The sequence below is a fragment of the Vicugna pacos genome, chromosome 1 (assembly GCF_048564905.1).
Source record: "Vicugna pacos chromosome 1, VicPac4, whole genome shotgun sequence".
NCBI classification, from domain to species: Eukaryota; Metazoa; Chordata; class Mammalia; order Artiodactyla; family Camelidae; genus Vicugna; species Vicugna pacos.
In genome coordinates this window covers 13,366,819-13,388,743 of record NC_132987.1, presented here as the reverse complement: position 1 = coordinate 13,388,743, position 21,925 = coordinate 13,366,819, and the positions used below count along the sequence as shown (strand labels likewise).

At 35.4% G+C, this 21,925-nt stretch overlaps 1 protein-coding gene across 1 annotated transcript in view; it reads left to right on the top strand.

Moving 5' to 3' along the window:
* The window catches only part of ACAD11 (acyl-CoA dehydrogenase family member 11), an 81,552-nt gene that overhangs the window by 22,323 nt on the left and 37,304 nt on the right, over positions 1 to 21,925 (top strand). Inside the window, exons 6-11 of the mRNA XM_006214566.4 lie at positions 3,948 to 4,089; positions 4,454 to 4,575; positions 6,342 to 6,448; positions 7,512 to 7,638; positions 19,793 to 19,870; positions 20,538 to 20,676. Coding sequence (XP_006214628.1) covers positions 3,948 to 4,089; positions 4,454 to 4,575; positions 6,342 to 6,448; positions 7,512 to 7,638; positions 19,793 to 19,870; positions 20,538 to 20,676 — 715 coding nt within the window. The remainder of the gene's footprint in view (positions 1 to 3,947; positions 4,090 to 4,453; positions 4,576 to 6,341; positions 6,449 to 7,511; positions 7,639 to 19,792; positions 19,871 to 20,537; positions 20,677 to 21,925) is intronic.

Genomic DNA, 21,925 nt, shown 5'->3' with positions numbered 1-21,925 from the left:
GGCAAATTCAGGGTCCAAAAGACTCCAGGGGTTGTTGCCCACTCACTAATGGGTGAAGCAAGGTCCTGGGGTTAGTACTGGACTGCTGGTAGGCCAGGAAGGTCCTGGGATCTGGTTGCATGGCCCAGGGGACCCAGAGATGGTGCCATATCACAGGTGACAGGGTGGGTTCCTAACAGAATTAGGTACAGGGTCTAGGGCGTCCTGAAGCTTGTGTTGGCCTATTAGTGGACAAGCCTGGGGCTCAGCTGGTTCCAGGGCAGCATCTGGCCTGCTGGTAGGGAGACTGAATATTCAAGTTGCAGGATTGTGGTTTTCTTGCATCTTGTGTCTGCCCCTGGTGGGTGGATCTGGGTCCTGGGCCCCCTGGTGGACAGGGCCATCTTCAGAGATAACTGTTGGTGCAGGGTGTCTCAAGGCAGCCTGTCTGCTGATAGGTGGGGTTGTGTCCCCACCCAGTTAGTCGCTTGGCATAAGGTGTCCCAGCATTGGCACCTACAGGCTGTTGGGCCAGGACAGGGCTGGGTACTGGGGCTAAGAAGTTAGAGGGAGGATTCCACAATGGTGCCCACCAGCACCAGAGTCCATGTGATAGAAGGAGCTGCCAAGAATGGCCGCCACCAGTCTATGTCCCCGTGGTGAGTTCTAGTTGTTTCCTGCCTCTCTGAGAGACTCTTCAAGACCAGCAAATAGGTCTGACTTGGACTCCTGTCAAATTACTGCTTTTACCCAGGGTCCTGAAATATGTGAGATTTTGTGTGCATCCTTTTAGAGTGAAGTCTCTTATTTCTACCAGTCCTCTGGGACTCCTGAAATTAAACCCCACTGGCCTTCAAAGCCAAATGCTCTAAGGGTTCAAATTCCCAGTACAGCACCCCCAGGGCTGGGGAGCCTGACATGAGGCTCAGACCTCTCACTCCTTTGGGGGAACTTCTTCAATGTAATTATTCTCCAGTTTGTGGTCACCCACCCAGGGGTATGGGACCTGACTATATTGTGATTCCACTCATTCTTCCCATCCAACTGTGGTTCCTTCTTTATGTGTTCAGTTGTAGAAGATCTTTTCTTATAGGTTCTGGTCTTTTTCATTGGTGTTGATTCTGCAAATAGTTATGCTTTTGGTGTGCTCGTGAGAGGAGATGAGCTCATGGTCTTTCTACTCTGCCATCTTGGCCAATCTCACCAACGAAATTGATACTCTTGAGCAGCTGTTTTGCTTTGTTTTAAAGTACAGTTGATTTACATTATTATGTTATTTCACATTCACAACATAGTGATTCAATATTTTTGTAGATTATGTTCCATTATAGGTTATTATAAGATATTGGGTATAGTTTTTCTTGTGCTATACAATGTATCCTTGTTGCTTATATATTTTATATGGTAGTTTGTATCTGTTAATCTCATACCCCTAATTTGTCCCTCCCCCTATTCCGCTTCCCTTTGGTAACCACAAGTTTGTTTTCTGTATCTTTGAGCCTGTTTTTGTTTTGTGTATACATTATTCTGTACTATTTTTTAGATTCTACATTTAAGTGATATCATACAATATTTGTCTTTCTCTGCCTAACTCCACTAAGTATGATATTCTTTGTGTCTAGCCATGTTGCTGCAAATGGCAGTATTTCACTCTTTTTTATGGTTGAGTAATATACCATTGTATATATACCATATCTTCATCTAATCAATTGTTGATGGGCACCTGGAGGCAACCCAAGTGCAGCTGGTTTATTTTACTCTACATGCACTGTAAACATTGTGACTTGTCATACTTCACACTTTATTCTGTCCTTAGAAAAATCAGAGCAAATTCTGCTGTCCACAATAACAACTATATATAACCTATGACATTTAATTTTAGGTAATAACCTTACTCCCAGCTTTATCTTTTTCTTTAAAGTTATTATCTTTTTCCCTGCCCTCTTCACCTACTGTTTGTCCTGTTGGATTACATTTGTTTCTTTTGTTTTGAAAAGGTAATATACATACATACTAATAAAATTCAGTAGGGCAAAAAGCATACATAGAAAATAAAAGTCAGTGTAGAAGATAATCAACAAAATGAAAAGCTTTTTCAGAAAAACTGTCATAAATCATTTTATTAATAAGTTCTTTAGCACTAAAATGAACTAGTAAATGTCCGTCTCATCCACTAGGAGTTATGCTGAGCTTTTACAGCTCTGTACACAAATAGGCATACAAAGGGTTCTACTAAATTATTGCTAATTAGCATATACTAATTGATATAATTTAATGAACCATTGTTTTTTCTCACTGGCTGTTGTTTTATAGCTTTGTGTAATTACTGAAAAAATATTTCAGACATCTTTAAACTTGACTCCAGAGAAAATTCCCAATTTTCACTGAAAAAATTGTAAACATTTATAGCATAATTAAGTGTATCATCTTCTTTTCTTTGGATGTTAAGAGCATAGAAATAAACAGAATGCTATAGAGAAAAATACATCTAATCTTTTTTTAAGCAAATTTAACAAATCTAGCAAGTATGGTAACTTATAATAATATGATCTAACCACAACCATAAAAGGTCTTATGAAGTCAAATCATGGAGGAAGGAGTGATCGCTTTTTCCAAAGTCACAATAGTAAATTTTTTATTTCCTGCTATATTCCAGACTCTGTACTTATTCATTGAATAAATACATTTTAGGCACCTACTGTGTGCCAGGTACTCTGCTAGACACTGGTAAACAAAATGGACTTTCTGTCTGCCCTTATTTAATTTTTACACTAATTCTATGCAGCTGCAAAAATTGAAAATTAGGTTAACTAGTGTGTCCACTATTGCACAGCCAGTAAATGTCCACCATTTGGGATTTGAATACTAGCCTATGTGATTTTGAAGTCCACGTTTTTCCATAAAGCTACAATAATGTATACAATTGTGCAAGAGAAGCAAGGGAGTGCAAACACACACACGGTTATATAGAGGCATGAAACCCAATAATTTGCACTGCCCAGATGAGCTCGGCTGTTTTATCTGGTTTAGATAATCTTGTCTAGATCATTGCTGCAGCCTCCTCACTGTCCCCTCTGCAGTCTATTCAAAACATCGCAGCTACAGTGACCTTAACAACGAGTCCTATCATGTCACTGCTCCATACAGAACCCTCTCGATGGAGCATCTCCTCCCACATCCCATCCCTCCTGCCTCAGTCCCTTGAAGTAACCATAACCATTGCTATCAGTTTGGTGTATATTCTTTCAACCTTGAGTGTGCATTTATAACCTTTATATTTAAACAGAAATAGTACCATACTCTACGTATTATTCTGCAAATTACCTTTTCCTCTAGTATTTTGCAATTGAATGTCCTGAGTTATTAACTTAAAGATATATATTCCCTTGATACATATTGCGACAAAATAGAATGAGGAAAGCTTTCTGTGTTATTAGTTCCAAATGACACTTATCATATTGCTATATAATGGATTTTATATTCATAAAACAAATGGCATCTTTTATAACGATTATATTTTTGTACCTACAGCATGAAATAACTTACTTTAAAAATTACTATGGCCATAGGAGTGTAGTGTCTGTTATGTTGTAAGATTCATCACCAGAGCATAGATTCTTAAATTATAAGTAATTATTAGAATTTCTTCTCTACCATAGTTACTCCTAGTTGAAAAGTTTCAACTGATTTTGCCTCCTTTCATTAGTAAACATGTTAAGGCTGTGTAAAGTAAAATGCAAAACTGACAGCTGGTAATGGAACCGGAGCACTTGGCTCTACTCCTTCAAGGGTATTAAAATTAGTTATTTGAAAAGTGAAGTGTGCCACTGTGGGAAAAGACTGCAAACTGCAGGTTCAGATTTACTTTTGATGGAAACTGTGGCTTTTGCTATATTCTGTTTCATTTATTTCCTTATTTTAGCTGTTTTAGATTTAATATGTTAAAATCTTTTCATTTTTAATTACAGTCTCGAGTTATAGCTGTACTGGATTGGGAGCTTTCGACCATTGGTCATCCTTTGTCAGACTTGGCTCATTTTTCCCTGTTCTACTTCTGGCCAAGGACAATTCCAATGCTAAATCAAAGTTCTTATTGGAAAGAAAACATAGGTATGAAACATAATGTTGCCTAAATTACTATTAATATAAAATTATCTTTATTTTTCTTCATAATTAAAAAATAGGATTATATTATAATCTTGCATAAATATCTTTGATTTGTTTCTTGAAATGTTTCTAAATCATTTTATTCTTTATTGAGTTTTTTGAATATAGCATTCCACTTTTACTAATTTATGACAAAATATAATCATTACATATAATGTTCTTTTGGAAATCAGCATTTAGAACATATCTTGTTATGTGGCTTAATGGTTGTTATATTCAGTTTTATATACATATGTAATATTATAATATTTTGATGTATTCACCATGATTTTTCTTTTAAAGTTTAGAGTATGTGCTGCTTTTACAGGGGTACCATCAATGGAAGAACTGATTTCAATATATTGCCGCTGCAGGGGAATTAATTCTAATCTTCCTAACTGGAATTTCTTTCTTGCCCTTTCATATTTTAAAATGGCTGGAATAGCACAGGTAATTAATTTTTATAACATATGTTTCACCATTATTTATTGATGTACTGTTGACAATATTTTCTGGTCTTTGGGGGTTTTATATTCTTCATTCTTAAGTCAATTTGTTTTTTATAGTGACAAATACCAGACATGGGTAAAATATAAATCCAGAGTTTACAGAATAGAAATTTGGCAAGGGAAAAAGTTGAGTATTAAAGTGTGTTACCACATTTTGGTATAATAAACCAAAAAGATGGAGGAAAGGAGAAAAACAATGAGAAAGAGAAAAGCATGTGAGAATTGGTTATTTCCTGAATACACAATGTAAGAAAGAGCTAAAATCTTTTAATGATGTCTGAGTCAGACTATAAAGCCATTTATTAACCAGGGCTAATGATGAGGAAAGAATTATATTTGTATTTCCCAAAGCCTAGCACAGTATCTAGCATATAGTATTCTCTTATTACGTTTTTGAGTGACTAGATAGATAAATAAACCTGTCCATTTTCTACTTTCTAATAATGTGATAGTTATGTGATAAATTTTGAGAGAAAATTGAGCGTAAATTCAGTTTTTTAAATTTACAGTGTAAGCAAGTGCTTTCTTCACTATAATAACTCAGTTTCCTTTTACTTTGAATCTTAGGAGTTTATTTAAGAAATTGAGATGCTTAATCAGTGGCAAGGAGTTAGGGCTTGGGTGAAGAACAAGTAAATGAGAGATTTTAGAAATAAAAAAGAATGGGAAAAAAAGAATTAAGGAAAACTATGGTTATTTTTCCATGTCCTCGGAGATCATACTATCCTCAAATAACTGAAATGTCTTCTAGGAAATAGTTGTGTTGTATCTCATCCTGTAGTTTAGACTCATGTTGATTGCATGGGTTTCTCAAAACAGGGTTTGTGGTATGTTTCTATGTCTGCAGTTTCCACAAATGAGATGCCTAATAGGCTTTGAATTTAAAACGAATTTTTATTTTAAATAAAAGTTTGATATGATTTATGATTGAAATCAATGTGTGTTATAAACTATAGCCTTAGAGATGATCATAAACATTCCATTCTAATGAGAAATAGGAAATTGGAAATGATGAAACGACTGTTAATAGTATTTTATTGCACAAAGAATTATATAAAGAAATAAACTAATGAAATTCAGTTGAGTGTATTTGAAGGGGTGGGGCAGGGAAGAGGAGAGTATTTTATGTTAGAAGCACAGAACATGGAGAATTAAGAAAAAAAACTCATTGGCATTGAGCTAACACCGTTCAAAGGCAAAGAGCTTAACCTAAATTAGGGATCCAAAAATGAGGTATTCTCAGAGGTCATCTCACTGCTTTCTCTTTGGTTTTATATTTTATAGTTTTTAATTTTATTTTGCTTTTATATTTTATAGTTTTTTTTTTTTTTTTGGTTTTGGGGTTTTTTTTTTTGGTTTCTTTAGATTTTTCCCCACTGTGAAGGGAGAGCAGTGGTATTTAGAGGTGATATAACTTGCCAATTTGGTGTCTTTGGTTACTGCCAAATTCATTTTCAAGTTTGGTTTGATTCCCACTTACAAGTCTGTTATGATGAGAGTATGTTAACCAGATGATACAAGTGTAATTCTTTAATTTGGGGAGGTATAATTATTCCTACATGTAAATTATTAGACTTGATAGTCTGATTTATATATTAATACTTTGCAAGTTTAGTGACTCACATAGGTGGGAAACTGTGGAAAGACTGGATAGCTGAAGAATAGTTTTCAATGAATTTTAATCACTGTATGTTAATTTACTTACAGGGAGTGTATAGTAGATATCTTCTGGGAAATAATGCATCTGAAAGTAGCTCTCGGTTTGCCAATATTGTGCAACCTCTGGCAGAAACTGGATTACAACTCTCAAAAAGGTAAGCAAAATTGATTCTGTGGCTAACTCAAATTAGAGCCTTTATTACCTATGTGAAGGTCATAAACCTTAGGGGATTAGGGCTTGTTTTTGTTGCTTATAACACCAGGATTGCTGCTGCCAATTATGGCAAATTTTTTTGTTTTGTATTTAGTATATGTCTTCTATGCTAGAAAATAAATTGACTCAAATGTAAAGAAAATACACATATTAATGATTAAGAGGTTTTTTTGTGTGTATGCCAACCTAAATGAATGTATAAACTTTTAAGGATCTTGATAGAACTCTCAAATGTTTCCTTCTAATATTTAAGTTACTTGCATATACTTATTTAAAATTATGTATTATATAAGATGATTTATTAAGTTTAGTAATGTTGCTCTCTTCCACCATCACATTTCCTGAAATTTTATTAAAATATTTCATAAGCATCTTTGAAGTCCATGTCTCCACCAGTGGAGTACTTTTGAGGCATCTGACACAGTTTTTCCAACCAGACTCCAGCTAACTGATGTGACGTAAAGCACTTACTGAATGCATTGGTGGTGTGCTCCCTGGAAATTCCGCCCAAGCCACAACTCCCCATGGCATAACATTACGATGGTTGCATTTTATAGTTCATCATGTACTTGGATATTTGTGATCTTCACAATGTAATAAACAACTATGCTACTCTTCATAATGACCTTTAAAGATCTTGTTTGTAATGACATCCAGCAGCTGTATTTGTGAGGCATATACTCAGTAATTATTAAATTTGTGTTCAGTTTATTTGCCTTCTTTTTTAGAGATTCTGACAGGTGACTTCAATAAAGATTTTAAACTACCATTGATTGAGGTCATGCCACACTTATGCCTTCTCCAAGAAGTGCTTTAGGCACTAAAGTTTAATGTCCAAAATAAAGTGATTCTGCATTCCTTCCATAATATGAAAGACTTTAAAAACTCCAAAATATGGAAACTCCTGTGAGATATTTTTGGAGAACTGGGGAAGACTTCATACTATTTTCAGAAATCTATAATAATGATTTTGGAAATCTTTGTAACTTTTCTTTTTTATGTAGAACTTTCGGTCCTGTACTGCCACAGACTGATACTACTGGACAATTGTTTGCCCAGACTAGGACAGGCCAGGAACTTCTTACTAGGGTGAAGTGGTTCATGAAACAGCACATCTTTCCAGCTGAAAAGGTAAGTATTGTATAAACAAACAATATATTTGTGCTGAAGGACTATTGATGAATTATTTCTCTTATCTCTGCTTCTAGAAGTACCATGGTACCATATCTTTGCCATCAGTCCTTACCTAGATGCCCCTCCTCACCTGAGGACTGAACTGCTCCAGAACCTGATCTTGAAAAATTCCAAGCTACCAAAATATGCCAAGGGAATGCTACAGATAAATCTGTAGCATTAAAAATTAAGTCAAAGGGAATTAGCTGTTTGTAAAGTTGAGATCCTAAATATATTAGAGTAAAACACTGGTTTGGGAGCCTTTTCCTAAGGCAGTGACCTTCAGGGTTTTTTTTTTTTTCTTTTCTTTTTAATGGCCCCTTTGAGGATTAAGAAAACTGTAGACTAAACAAGAGAGGCATACCCAGAAAATTTTATATGTCATTTCAGACTGTTCACAGATTCTACCAACCACTCCCCCACCAAGCTACTATTTTAAGGAGTTGAGTCCCAGTAAATTTACTGAAAGTAGAGAAGTAATGTGACACACTCATTCCTTTAGTTTATAATTATTGGGAACCTAATAATGGATTAGGCACCCAGAGAGCCACTGAAAGTAAAAGGAAGAATAAGAAGACAGGGCTTATGCTTCTACAGAGCTTATACTTCAGCATAAAAGAAAGATATTAAACAAGAGAAGATAAATGCTGTGAAGAAAAGATAAAAACTATTATGAATATATGTAAGGCAGGGACTGGGGTATATGTGTGGGTGGAACACTGGTGCAGAAATTGTAAGAGTTTGATTATAGTCTGTTCCTGCCACAAGTTAGGTGGTCTTGGGCAAATCACTCTTTCTCAGAGCCTCAATTTCTTCACCTACAATATAAATAATTATGGCTAGATACACAAAAAGTTTCCATTTTGATCTTCTATGATTGAGAGGTCTAGAGCTGGATGAGCAAAAATCAAATAGGAAACTGAAAAAGACCAAAATTCTTTCAATAAAGATGTTCAAAGTTGATATGTTTATAAAGCAGCTGCTGTTTTTACTTGAATTATATGAATACTTACCATATTTTTAGTGACGATCTAGTGTGAGAGGAACTTTGCACACAGAGTGGAGTACAAAGAAACTACTACTTAAATATGAGGAAGTGCTTTCTAAAATAGTCACCTCTTCATCTGTTCAGTGATTAAGGAATCATTTTGCAGACTTTCTGCTCTAGTTAGTATATATATAATTTTGAGTTTAAAATTCTGAACTTCTGGGTATTAAAAAGAAAATATGGCATTTTGGGTTCAAGATGGCAGACTGAAGTCAGCATTTACCTTCCCTCCCTCAAATAAAATCCCCTTGAATTAATAATAAAGACTTTTTATAAAATGGAATTGATAAAAGCACCAAAACAGAAGGGGTACCCATCAGAGGACTAAAGGTTCTAAAAAGAGAATGAAAATGGATTTGGAAAGCAGAATGGATCATACCAAAGAATAAACCTTAAGAAGAAGCCTCATCTCAAAAGAATTTCTGAGTAAGAGAGGGCTGTAACACAAGTGATAACTTTTTTTTTTTAGAACTCCTTTTTCTTCTAATAATTACATGTCATAACAGAGACTAGTTTACTGTATACTTTTTTTTAGCTAAATGTTTATTTTACTGCATCAACAGAATGCAGTAATCCTATCATAAAGGGCAGTCAAATGTGCTCACACATATTCAAGAAATCAGTCATCTAAGTTATAAATAATAAATTGTTCATTTGTATCATTTTTGTTTGTTTTAGATTCTACATATAAGCAATATCATATGGCATTTTTCTTTCTCTTTCTGGCTTACTTCACTTAGAATGACAATCTTCAAGTCCATCCATGTTGCCACAAATGGCATTATTTTATTCTTTTTATGACTGAGTAGTATTCCATTCTGTATGCATGTATATGTATGTGTGTATGTATATACATATGTGTGTGTGTATGTGTATATATATATCTGTGTGTATGTATGTACACACACCACATGGTGTATATATATACCACATCTTCTTTATCCACTCATCTGTTGATGGACATTTGGGTTGTTTGCATGTCTTGGCTATTATAAACAGCGCTGCTATGAACACTGGGGTACATGTGTCTTTTTGAATTGTATTTTTATCTGGGTATATGACCAGGAGTGGGATTGCTGGATTATATGGTAAATATATTTTTAATTTTTTAAGGAAACTGCATACTCTCCTTCATACTGGCTGTACCAATCTATATTCCTACCAACAGTGTAGGAGGGTTCCATTTTCTCCACACCTTCTCCAGAATTTATTGTTCGTAGACTTTTCAATGATGGCTATTCTGACTGGTGTGAAGTGATACTTCATTGTAGTTTTGATTTGAATTTCTCTAACCATTAGTGATGTGTGGAGCATCTTTTCATGTGTTTGTTGCCCATCTAGATGTCTCCTTTGGAGAGATGTCTATTTAAGCCTTCTGCCAAGTTTTTGATCGAGTTTCTTGTATTTTTCATATTAAGTTGTATGAGCTGTTTGTATATTTTGGAAATTTGTCCTTTGTCAGTCACATCATTTGCAAACATTTTCTCTCATTCTGTAGATTGTCTTTTCATTTTGTTGATGGTATCCTTAGCTGTGCAAAAACTTTTAAGTTTAATTAGATCCTATTTGTTTATTTTTACTATTATTTCCATTACTCCAGGAACTGGTTCAAAAAATATATTGCTGTGATATATATCCAAGAGTGTTCTGCCTATCTTTTCCTCTAGGAGTTTTATAGAATCTGATCTTACATTTAAGTCTGTAATCCATTTGAGTTTACTTTTGTATATGGTGTTAGAGAATGTTCTATTTTCAGTCTTTTACAGGTAGCTGTCCAGTTTTCCCAGTACCATTTATTGATAAGACTGTCTTTTCTCCATTGTATATTCTCACCTCGTTTGTCATAGATTAATTGACCATAAGTGTGTGGGTCTACTTCTGGGCTTTCTATCCTGTTTCACTGATCTATTTGTCTGTTTTTGTACCAATACCATACTATTTTGATTACTGTAGTTCTGTAGTATAGTCTGAAGTCAGGGAGTGTGATTCCCCCAGATCCGTTCTTCTTTTTCAAGATTGTTTTAGCTATTCGGGATCTTTTGTATTTCTATAAAAATTTTAACTTTTTTTGTTCCAGGTCTGTGAAAAATGTCATCGGTAATTTGATAGGGATTGCACTGAATCTGTATATTCCCTTGGGTAGTATGGCCATTTTAACAATACTGATTCTTCCCATCCAAGAATACGGTATGTCTTTCCATTTGTTTATGCCATCTTCAGTTCCTTTCATCAGTGTCTTATAGTTTTCAGAGTACAGGTTTTTGCCTCCTTGGGTAGGTTTATTTCTAGGTGTTTTATTCTTTTTGGTGTGATGGTAAATGGTATTATTTTCTTAATTTCTTTTTCTACTATTTCACTGTTACTGTATAGAAATGCAATTGATTTATGTGTATTAACTTTGTATCCTACAATTTTGCTGAATTCATTGGTGAGCTATAGTAGTTTTCTAGTAACTTCTTTAGGGTTTTCTATGTATAGTATCATGACATCTGCAAACAGTGGCAGTTTTACTTCTTTTCCAAATTGGATTCCTTTTATTTCTTTTTCTTCTCTAATTCCTATGACTAGGACTTCCAAAACTATGTTGAATAAAATGGCGAGACTGCGCATCCTTGTCTGGCTCCTGATCTTAGAGGAAATGCTTTCAGCTTTTCACCATTAAGTATGATGTTAGCTGTGTGTTTGTCATATATGGCTTTTATTTTGTTGAGATATGTTCCCTGTATGCCCACTTTCTGGAGAGTTTTTATTATAAATGGATGTTGAGTTTCATTAAAAGCTTTTGCTGCATCTATTGAGATGGTCTTACGGCTTTTATTCTTTGGTTTGTATCGCATTGATTGATTTGCAGTTATTAAAAAATCCTTGCATCCCTGGGATAAATCCTACTTGATCATGGTATATGAGCCTTTTCATGAATTGTTGGAGTCAGTCTGCTAGTATTTTGTTGAGGATTTTTGCATCTATATTCATAAGTGGTATTGGCCTGTAATTTTCTTTTTTTGTGATATCTTGTCTGGTTTTGGTATCAGGGTGAATGAGTTAGAAGTGTTCCTTCCTGTGCAATTTTTTAGAATAGTTGCAGAAGGATAGGTGTTAACTCTTCTCTAAATGTTTGGTAGGATTCCCCTTGTCCTGGACTTTTGTTTGTTGGGATTTTTTAAATTACTGATTCAACTTCAGTACTGGTAATTGGTCTTTTCATATTGTCTATTTTTTCTTGATTTAGAGTTGGCAAATTGTACCTGTCTAAGAAATTGTCCATTTCTTCTACTTTGTCCTTTTTGTTGGTGTATAGTTGTTCATAGCAGCTGCTTATGATCCCTTGTATTTCTGTAATGTGGGTGTACCTTCTCTTTTTGCATTTCTGATTTTACTGATTTGAGTCCTCTCCTTTTTTTTTTTTCTTGATGAGTCTAACTAAAGGTTTATCAATTTTGTTTATCTTTTCAAAGAACCAGCTTTTAGTTTCATTGATCTTTTCTATTGTTTTTTTTTTTTAGTCTCTATTTCATTTATTTCTGCTCCGATCTTTATAATTTCTTCTGCTAAATTTTTTATTTTAAATACTTTTGTTTGTTCTTCTTTCTCTAGCCGCTTTAGGTGTAAGGTTAGTTTGTTTACTTGAGATTTTTCTTATTTCCTGAGGTAGGCTTGTGTTGCGATAAACTCCTCTTTTGCTGCATCCCAGAGATTTGGGATCATTGTGTTTTTGTTTTCATTTGTCTCAAAGTATTTTTTTATTTCCTCTTTGATTTCTTTAGTGATCTATTGGTTATTTAGTAGCATATTATTTAACCTTCATGTGCTTGCAGTTTTTGCAGTTTTTTTTTCTTATAGTTGATTTCTAACCTTACAGTGTTATGGTCAGAAAAGATGCTTGATACGATTTCAGTTTTCTTAAATTTCCTGAGGCTAGCTGTGTGGGCCAGCATGTGATTGATTCTGGAGAATGTTCCATGTGCATCTGAGAAGAACGTGTATTCTGTTGTTTTCAGATGAAATGCTCTATAGATACTAATTAAGTCCATCTGGTCTAATGTGCTATTTAGGGCCTGTATTTCTTATCGATTTTCTGTCTGGATGATTTGTCCATTGATGTAAGTGAGGTGTTAATTTCCCCTACTATTATGGTGTGAATGTCGATTTCTCCTTTTATGTGTGTTAACAATTGCCTAATATATTGAAGTGCTCCTATGTTGGGTGCATACATATTTACAATTGTTACATTCTATCTTGGATTGATCCCTTAAGCATTATGCAGTGTCCTTCTTTGTCTCTGTAACAGTCTTTATTTTAAAATTTATATTGTCTGATATAGTATTGCTACTTAAGTTTTCTTTTGGTTTCCATTTGCATGGAATATCTTTTTCCATCCCCTTACTTTCAGCCTGCATGTTTCCCTAGATATGAAGTGGGTCTCTTACAGACAGCATATATATGGGTCTTGTTTTTGTATCCATTCAGCCAGTCTATGTCTTGTTTGGAGCATTTAATATATTTACATTTAAGGTAATTATTGATAAATAAATTCTTATTGCCATTTTGTTAATTGTTTTGGGTTTGTTTTTGTAGGTCTTTTTTTTTTCTTTCTTCTTTTTGTTCTCTTTTCTTGTGTTTTGGTGACTACAGAAGTTCCTTTAACATTTGTTACAAAGCTTGTTTGGTGGTGTTGAATTCTTTTACTTTTTGTTTATCTGTGAAGCCTTTGATTTCTCCATCAAATCTGAATGAAAGCGTTACTGGATAGAGTATTCTTGATTATAAGTTTTTCCCTTTCATCACTTTAAATATATAATACCACTCCTTTCTGCCTTCGGAGTTTCTGTTGAAAAATCAGCTGAAACCTTAGGGGAGTTCCTTCATATTTTATTTGCTGCTTTTCTCTTACTTCTCCTTATCCTTAATTTTCATCAGTTTGATTACTGTGTGCCTCAGTGTGTTCCTATTTGGATCCTCTGTGGAACTCTCTGCACTTCCCAGACTTAGGTGACTGTTTCCTTTCCCAAGTTAGGGAAGTTTTCAGTTATTATCTCTTCAAAAATTTTCTCAGGTCCTTTCTCTGTATCTTCTTTTTCTGGGACTCCTAAAATGCAAATATTAGTGTGCTTCATGTTGTCCCAGAGGTCTCTTAAACTATCCTCATTTTTTTTCATTCTTTTTCTTTTTTCTGTTCTGTGATAGTGATTTCCACTAATCTGTCTTCTAAATCACTGATCCATTCTTCTGCCTCATTTAGTCTATTCTTGATTCCTTTTAGTGTGTTATTCATTTCGGTAATTTTATTCTTCAAATCTGTTTGGGTATTCTTTATATTTTCCAACTCTTTGCTAAAAACTTCACTCTGTGCATCTATACTTCTCATGAGGTCTCTGAACATCTTTGCCATTATTACTTTAAACTCTTTCTTGGATAAATTGCCTATCTCCTTGTCACTTATTTCTTCTTCTGGGATTTTTATCTTGTGCCTTGGCCTGGAAGATATTCTTCTGCCGCTTCATATTGTCTGTCTTTCTATTTGTATTTTTAGATAGGTTAGTTACATTTCTCAACCTTGGAGAAATGGCCTTCTGTGGAGATGTCCTATGTGTCCCAGCAGTACACTCATCTCTTGTTACCTAAGGGCCAGGGACCAGCCGGTCCCGGGGTAGTGTCTGGCTTGTATTTGCAAATTCCTTCCACAAGCTTTAGGATTGTTGTTTTCTTATTTCTGGTATCTGCCCCCTGGTGGATGAGTCTGGACTAGAAGCTTATGCAGGTTTCCTGGCAGGAGGAGTTAGTGCCTGCCCGCTGCTGGATGAAGCTTGGTCCTGGACTGCTGGTGGGTAGGGCTATTTCAAGAGGTTGGCTCTGAGCTCAGGAGGTCTGCTGATGGGTGGGGCTGTGTTCCCACCCAGTATGTTGTTTGGCCTGGAGCTTCCTAGCCTTTAAGCCTATAGGCTGTTGGGTGGGGCTAAGTCTTGGTGCTAATGAGCCAATCAAGATGTCAGCCTCCAGGAAAGCTCACGTAAATGAACACTCCAGCAGTGTCTGCCACCAGCTTTTATGGCCCTGGGTGAGCCACAGCTCTCCCCTACCTACCCAGGACACCTTCCAAAACCAGCAGGCAAGTCTGGCCCAGGTTCCTATGAAATCACTGCCTCTGCCCTTGGACCTGGCACATGTGAGATTCTGTATGTTTCCCAAGAGAATGAAGTCTTTATTTCCCCCAGTCCCATGGGGCTCCTGGAGTTAAGCCCCATTGGCCTTCAAACCCAGTTGTCCTGGGGTCTCCTCCTCCCAATGCTGGAACCCTGATTGGGGAGGCTGACGTTGGGCTCAGAACTCTCACTCCTGTGGGAGGGCCTCTGCAACTTAATTATTCTTTTGCTTGTGGTCGCCCACCTGGAGGATACGGGGCCTGATTATATAGCGAGCATGGCCCTCCTACCAACCTGCCGAGGTTTCCTCTTTATGTTTCCGGTTGAAGAAGATCTTTTTTGTTAGGCTCCAGTCTTTTTTCCCAGTGGTTGTTTAGCAGTCAGTTGTGGTTTTGTTGTATTTGCGAGGAGAGGCGAGCTCGTGATTCTACTACTCCACAGTCTTGGCTAGAAATCAAGTGGTAACTTTTTTTTCACAATGGAATCCCCTGTGATTGTCTGTAATGGAGGGTACAAGTGAGAAGAGGATGAGAAATCAAGATGTTTGATGGAAGACTTCAGCTGTAGGTGAACTGCATGGATTGGTTTCTGACACGCCTGGATAGCAGTGGTGTTTGCCCCAGATCGGAGGCTGTCAAGAGTACTCTAAAAAGGCAAATGATCTGTTTCAAAGAAGTCATGGCTTCAAATGAGGGTTAGTGCTCTAGAGAGGAGTCCCCAGTTTTGTTTTATTTTTCTGTTAGGGGCTTTGGTGTAGATGATAGCTTGGCTGTCAGCCTGCCTGATTCCTATCTGCTCACCCTAAAATGAAGCCTGTCTATTGACATGCGAGTGCTTAACAACCAGTTCATTTTTCAAAGGAGAGTCAGAATTGTCAGAGGAAACCAAGAAGCCTTGTTTTTTCATTCATAAATGTAAATGAGCAATCCAGGGAAGCATGCAGCACAGAAGAGAAATGTCATATACATCTGCTGAACTTCCTATCGTGCACCAATTAAAATATTTGCAAAGAATTTGCAATAAAAGAAAATGCTTTATGATAAATTTAAAAAGCAGCCTATAATTTTAAAGGAAAGATTGTCAACATTTTGTGTGGCAAGGAAAGCTATAATCATTTTGTGTCTGTAGAGCGTTCAAATCTGGAATATATCCACATCTAATAATGTGAGCTTTTTCTTCCTTTAAAAATGTGTACTAACATCTGTAAAAACATTTTATCCTGTAGAATGATTCTAAACAATACTAATCCCTGTTTGTGACGTCATACACATTTGAAACAATACTTGGAGAAAATTAGCTTTTTCAAAATGGAAGGGGAGAAAGCCTATACAATTCTGTCCAATATTATTATAACTAAGTTTATAAAACCTAGAACAGTCATGTCTAGAATACAAGATTGTATTATATAATACAGCAACATCTTAATAGTACATATCTTTAGCTAGTAAGACTATTGATGACTTTTTCCTAATACTTTACATAATGTATTTTCCAGTTTTCTGTACTGGAAAAAAATAAACTTCATTTATGCTATTCTAATGACCTTCTGAAACTCTTCGGATATCATAAAGTAAGAACATAAGAACCCATTATCTATTAAAATATGAAAAGGTAATTCTGCCTGCAGGAGTGATCTGGAGGGGGAATTGGTTGAAAGCAGTCAAGAGATACAAACTTCCAGCTAATAAGAAAGATAATTAGGGATGTAATGTATAACATGATTAATATAATTAACGCTGCTGTATTTTATATATGAATGATAAGAATTTTCATCACAAAAAGAAATTTTTTTCCTATTTCTTTAGTTTTATATCTATATGAGAGGATGGATGTTCACTAAACTTATTGTGATAATCATTTCATGATGTATGTAAGTCAAATTATTAAGCTGTATACCTTAAACTTATACAGTGCTGTATGTCATTATATTTCCATAAGAAACTGAAAGAAAAAAAGAAATGAAAGGCAGCTCTTCCCATTCAAAATGGATAAGGAGTCCTAAAAATAGCTTGTAGAACAGGAACTAGCAACATGACATATTACTCAGAACACACTTTTAACATAATAATGTTAGTCACATTTTCCTGCTGAGTCTAATAATATACTATGGAAGAACAGTTGCTTCTTTCTTTCTAACAGACTTAAGTTTAAAGTGAAAAACATACTATATTATAAAACTATTTGTAGGCTTATATTTAAGATTCTGAACCAATATACTCCATAGCAGTATCTCAATCAGTGAATGAGGGAGTTAGATGTTAAAGATGATATTTGGGGAGAATTGATCAGGCACCAAGCATATTTTCTGCTTTCCTTTTTCACCAATAAACTTTTTCATATTTTAAGAACTACAGAAATCTTCTTTGTAATGAAGTATTTTAATTTTGACTCCTACCATACCACAAAAAGATTTTTCAAAGTCTCCATATGGATAGACTTTAGAACAGAAAGTATTAAACAACACAAGGTTTTAAAATAATTATACGAACATTGGGAAATTTTAATTTCTCAGAACTGTGGTATTATAGAGAGGTAGTCAGAGATGAGGAATTTGAACACATTTCTTATCAAACACAATTGCTTTGACTGTTTCTATGGCAATGCGACGGATGGAAATAATAAACAATCCTAAACAGGAAATCTTCTGAAGTAACTGACTTCCTGACAGAAATGACAAGTGCTGTTCATCCTGGTGCTTCTGAATGAACCATCCTTTATCTTCTTGAAGTTTTCACTAAATATAGCAATACTCTAGACTAGTCATGGCTTCAACAAAAGGAACGTTTTTGCATGTTACCTGTATGACTGTAAGTTGGTAGAACAACTTTAGAAAATAATTTTATAATATGGAGCTTTGGCCATTGTTCATAGCCTTTAATCCAGTAATTCTACTACCCTATATGTAGAAAATAAGTACATAGATGCTTTAATAGCAAAATATTGGAGAGTGCCGTTATAGTCCAGTATTTTAGTTCATCTTGATTCTTTTAGTTGCACAAATTAGATTATTGTTATTGTTTTATGTCACTAGTTTTTACATTTCAATTTACCCTATATTTTTCACTTTATTTACTATTCCTTCTTACAACCCAGATGTTTCTTCTAGGATCAAGTTCCTTTAATGAGAATCTGCTAGTAAACTTTTATCTTTCTTTGTTTTTTCCTTTTTTCTTTTTTGCTCGACAGAAGAGAAGTAATGATTCTCTCTGTATCCATCAGATCCTTTAACCACTCACTATCCTATTGAATTTCTGCACTTCAGTCAAGAAAGGAGTAATTTCTTCAGAATTTTTTCCAACTTATTATTTTTTCAGCTACAACTAATCTACTTTTCAACTTCGCATAGAGCAGTGGATCTCAAAATTTGAAATGTGTCAGTATTGCCTAGAGAGCTAGTTAAGGTTACAGAAGCAGATTCATCGAAGTAGGATGAGGCTTGGGCCCTTGTGTTTTACACAGTGATTCTGATACCCACTGAAGCTTGAGAACCACTGCCATTGAGTTTTGTTTGTTTGTTTTATTTTGTTGTTAATAAGTTCCTTTTTTTAGTGGGAGGAGGTTTAAATTAAGGGCTTTTTTTTGGTTTTGTTTTTTTCCTTAGTGGAGGTAGTGGGATTGAACCCAGACCTCAGGCATGCTAGCCATGCAGTCTACCACTGAGCTACACCCTCTCCCACTGTCACTGCACTCATTTAACTACTGTGGTTTTTCTTTACCTCAGGTTGCATTCAAGTTATTTTTCAAATTTGTCTGGCCAGTTTTGATAGTCCTTTGTCATACTTTTAATTCCTTCCATTATTCTTGAAATCTATTGCACACAAATACTTTGTACTCTCTGTTTAGTCATTGTTTTGTCTGTCGTCTTGGGCAGTGTGATTCAGTTTTGTTGAACTACTGTGTTTGCTATTCTTGCTAATGGTGGCTTGTTACCTTCAGTGTTCAGTATTTTCTCATTATGAACTCGTGTTCTTTGGAATCGAACTTTATCTGCATGGATTATTTAAGGCTTTGGTTTAAAGCTCTTTCTTCCAGAGAGAATGTTTTTTCGCTTCTGCCAGGTGCTTGCATGCACCATCACCAGGAACACTGCAGACTTCATTTTTGGCTTGAGATTTTAGGGCCTGACAGGTCTATGAATTCAGATCTCAAACTTTGGTGAAGACAAGTTTCAGGTTAGAAATACTTCTTTTTTTGGTTCCATCCTATTTATGGCTTGTATTCCCATGGTCTACCACTAAGGAGTGGGTTTTTGTTGTTGTTTTTTATTTTTTGCCACTTAGGTTTTGCCCATCAGGCATCCTGGATTTGGTGGAGGGAATTGATGATCTCTGATCCTCCCTCTTGCCCTGTTTGGGGCATTTGGATTTGCTTCCTAACCCCTGCCTATATGGCCCATTGCAAACTAGGACCCAGGCTAACATAGATCGGCCTACAAGCCCCAGACAAACTTGGCTCCAATGCTCACTCACACCTGAAGAGTCATATTTTTTTCCCCTGACCTGTGAGGACTTTCCTTATTTTCCTGCCAGTACAGCTATGCGTTACTAAATGTATTTTTTAAATTATTTTTTAAAATGTAACCACCATTTTTAGTTATACTACCCTGAGAAGGGATTCTATGACCATCTAATGTACCAGATTGCTGAAAATGGAACACTCAAATCTTGATATAAGATTTTGGAAGGTAATTCTCTAATATCAAGGTAGCATAAATTTGTAAGGAGCAAACCTCCAGAATTTTTTATACTTCTGTGCGTGGTTTTAGAAAGAAATATTACTGATAGAACAGCAGTTGGAAAAGTTTCTTCACCTAAATATGTTTACTTTGAATATTAGCAGTTTTTATGTATTTGCAATGTTAGCATTATTTACTTTTTGTATTAACTTTAGCTAATGAACTTTTTTTTTCCTTTTATACTTTAAGGAGGTAATTGAGTTCTATGTTCAAAATGGAAATTCAGTGGATAAGTGGAAAAAACCATTAGTGATTGATAAACTCAAGGTAAGAAAAATAGGAGAACCTTAAAATTGGAGAATTTGTATGCAGGTGTTTTTGAGAGACCTTTGTTGTTGCTGCTGCTGCTATATATGTAGAGGATAATTATATCAATTATAACTTTTTAAAAAGAAAGTTAAAAATAAAATCCATAATATACAAATTAGGTTACAGTGTTTTGTGTAGCCTGTATGATAAAGACAAACTCATACAGCTGTTCAAAGAAAAAAATGCAATTAACACTATGACGACCGTCTGTCACTTAGTTGAGACTGCATTTTGAGGCAGGGCATTTGTCCCATATGGGCCCAATCCAAGTTTCATGTCTTCAGTTCTAACAGGAACACATGTTAGAAATTAAAATACTCAGAAAAGTATTTTTGGCATAATTATATTCAGATGTAGGCTATTTTATAATAACTATGATTCAGTAAGAAGTACTCAAGTTTTTCAGCCAAATCTAATGAAGCTTGAAGGAAAGTCACTTATTTAACCATTATGAAATTGTTGATTTATAATGAATTAATAACCACTTGGTTTTGCACACTGTAGGATACAATGAAATAAATAATTTCATAAGCTTAAACAACATAAATGCTAATATCTTTTAAAAATAAACTATTTTAGGTCGTGATAAATTATGCTCACTCTGGCATATTCATCACCTTGACAGGAAATGGCCAAAGCAGAAGGCCTCTGGAACTTGTTTTTGCCAGCTGTAAGCGGTCTCAGCCAGGTGGACTATGCCTTGATTGCTGAAGAAACAGGAAAATGCTTTCTTGCTCCAGATGTCTTTAACTGCCAAGCACCAGGTTACTATTACATTATTTAAAAACAGAATGTTCCTTAGATATTTTGAGCAGTGTTTAAAATTTTTCTGTTTTATGACAAGGAAGTTTTTTTCTGCACAAAGTCACTGATTTATAAATTTCTCTTTAGTTTGGCTTTTCAGTTATCTTGATTTAAATATTTAAAAGTGGATCTAAAGTACTCATTGGGTTATTCTTTTGTTAAACATCATTACATTAAGAATATTAGTGAATAGAAGTCACCACCCAAGGAATTAGCAGTATGAGGTTTTCAGTTTACTGATCATGTATTGAATATTTCTGTGGTTAGTTAGAATGGATAGAGTTCTAAATCTTTTGATTAGCCTCATTGTCTCTCCATTTACTTACCAATTATTTATTTATTATTTACTATATGCCACGTACTGTTTTAGAAACTTGGGATTTATCATGGAATAAAATACACAAAGATTCCTGACCTCATGGTGCTGACATTCTAACGAAGAGAGACAAAAATAAACAATAGATAGATAAGAAAATTATACAGTAAGTTTGAAGCTGAAAAGTGGTTTGGGGAAAAGAAAATCCAGCAGTGTAGGAGAGCTGAGGGATAGGGAACGTGGATTACAGTAGATGGAATGGTTGGGAATGTCATTGGGAAAATGACATTCAGTTAAGATAAAGAAGGTGAGAGAGTTAGCCATGCTGGTATCAGGGCTAAGTGTTTTCCTAACAAAAGGAACAGAAAATGCAAAGGCCCTAAACAAGAGCGTGATTGGTGTATTTCAGGATCAGTGAAGGAGGCCATTGTGGCTGGAGAGAATAGTAGAAGGTATCAGAGAGGAAAGGGCCTTATATGCTGAGACTTAACGGGCAGGTAAGGGCTTATACTTCTAGTGAAATTGGAAGCCACTGGGGATTTGAGCAGTGCAGTGACAAGGTGTAACTTCAGTTTTAAAAGGATCCCTTTGACTGCTATGTTGAGAATTAACAGAAGGAAGGAGGGAAGCAGAGAGTCTTGTTGTGATAGTCCTGGTGAGAGATAATGGTGATTTGTTCAGGGCAGTAGGGCAGTAGCAGCGGAAGGGGTAAGAAGCGGAAAGAATCTAAATATATTTTGAAGGCAGAGCCAAGAGGATTTACGTATTGGTTTGGGGGAATTAATAGGAGAGTCAAGGATCCCTTAAAGGACTTTGGCATGAAAAATTGGAAGGAAGAGGGAAAGAGGCCAATTTTTCTTTAAAAAGTTACTATGGGAGGAATAAACCTGGAC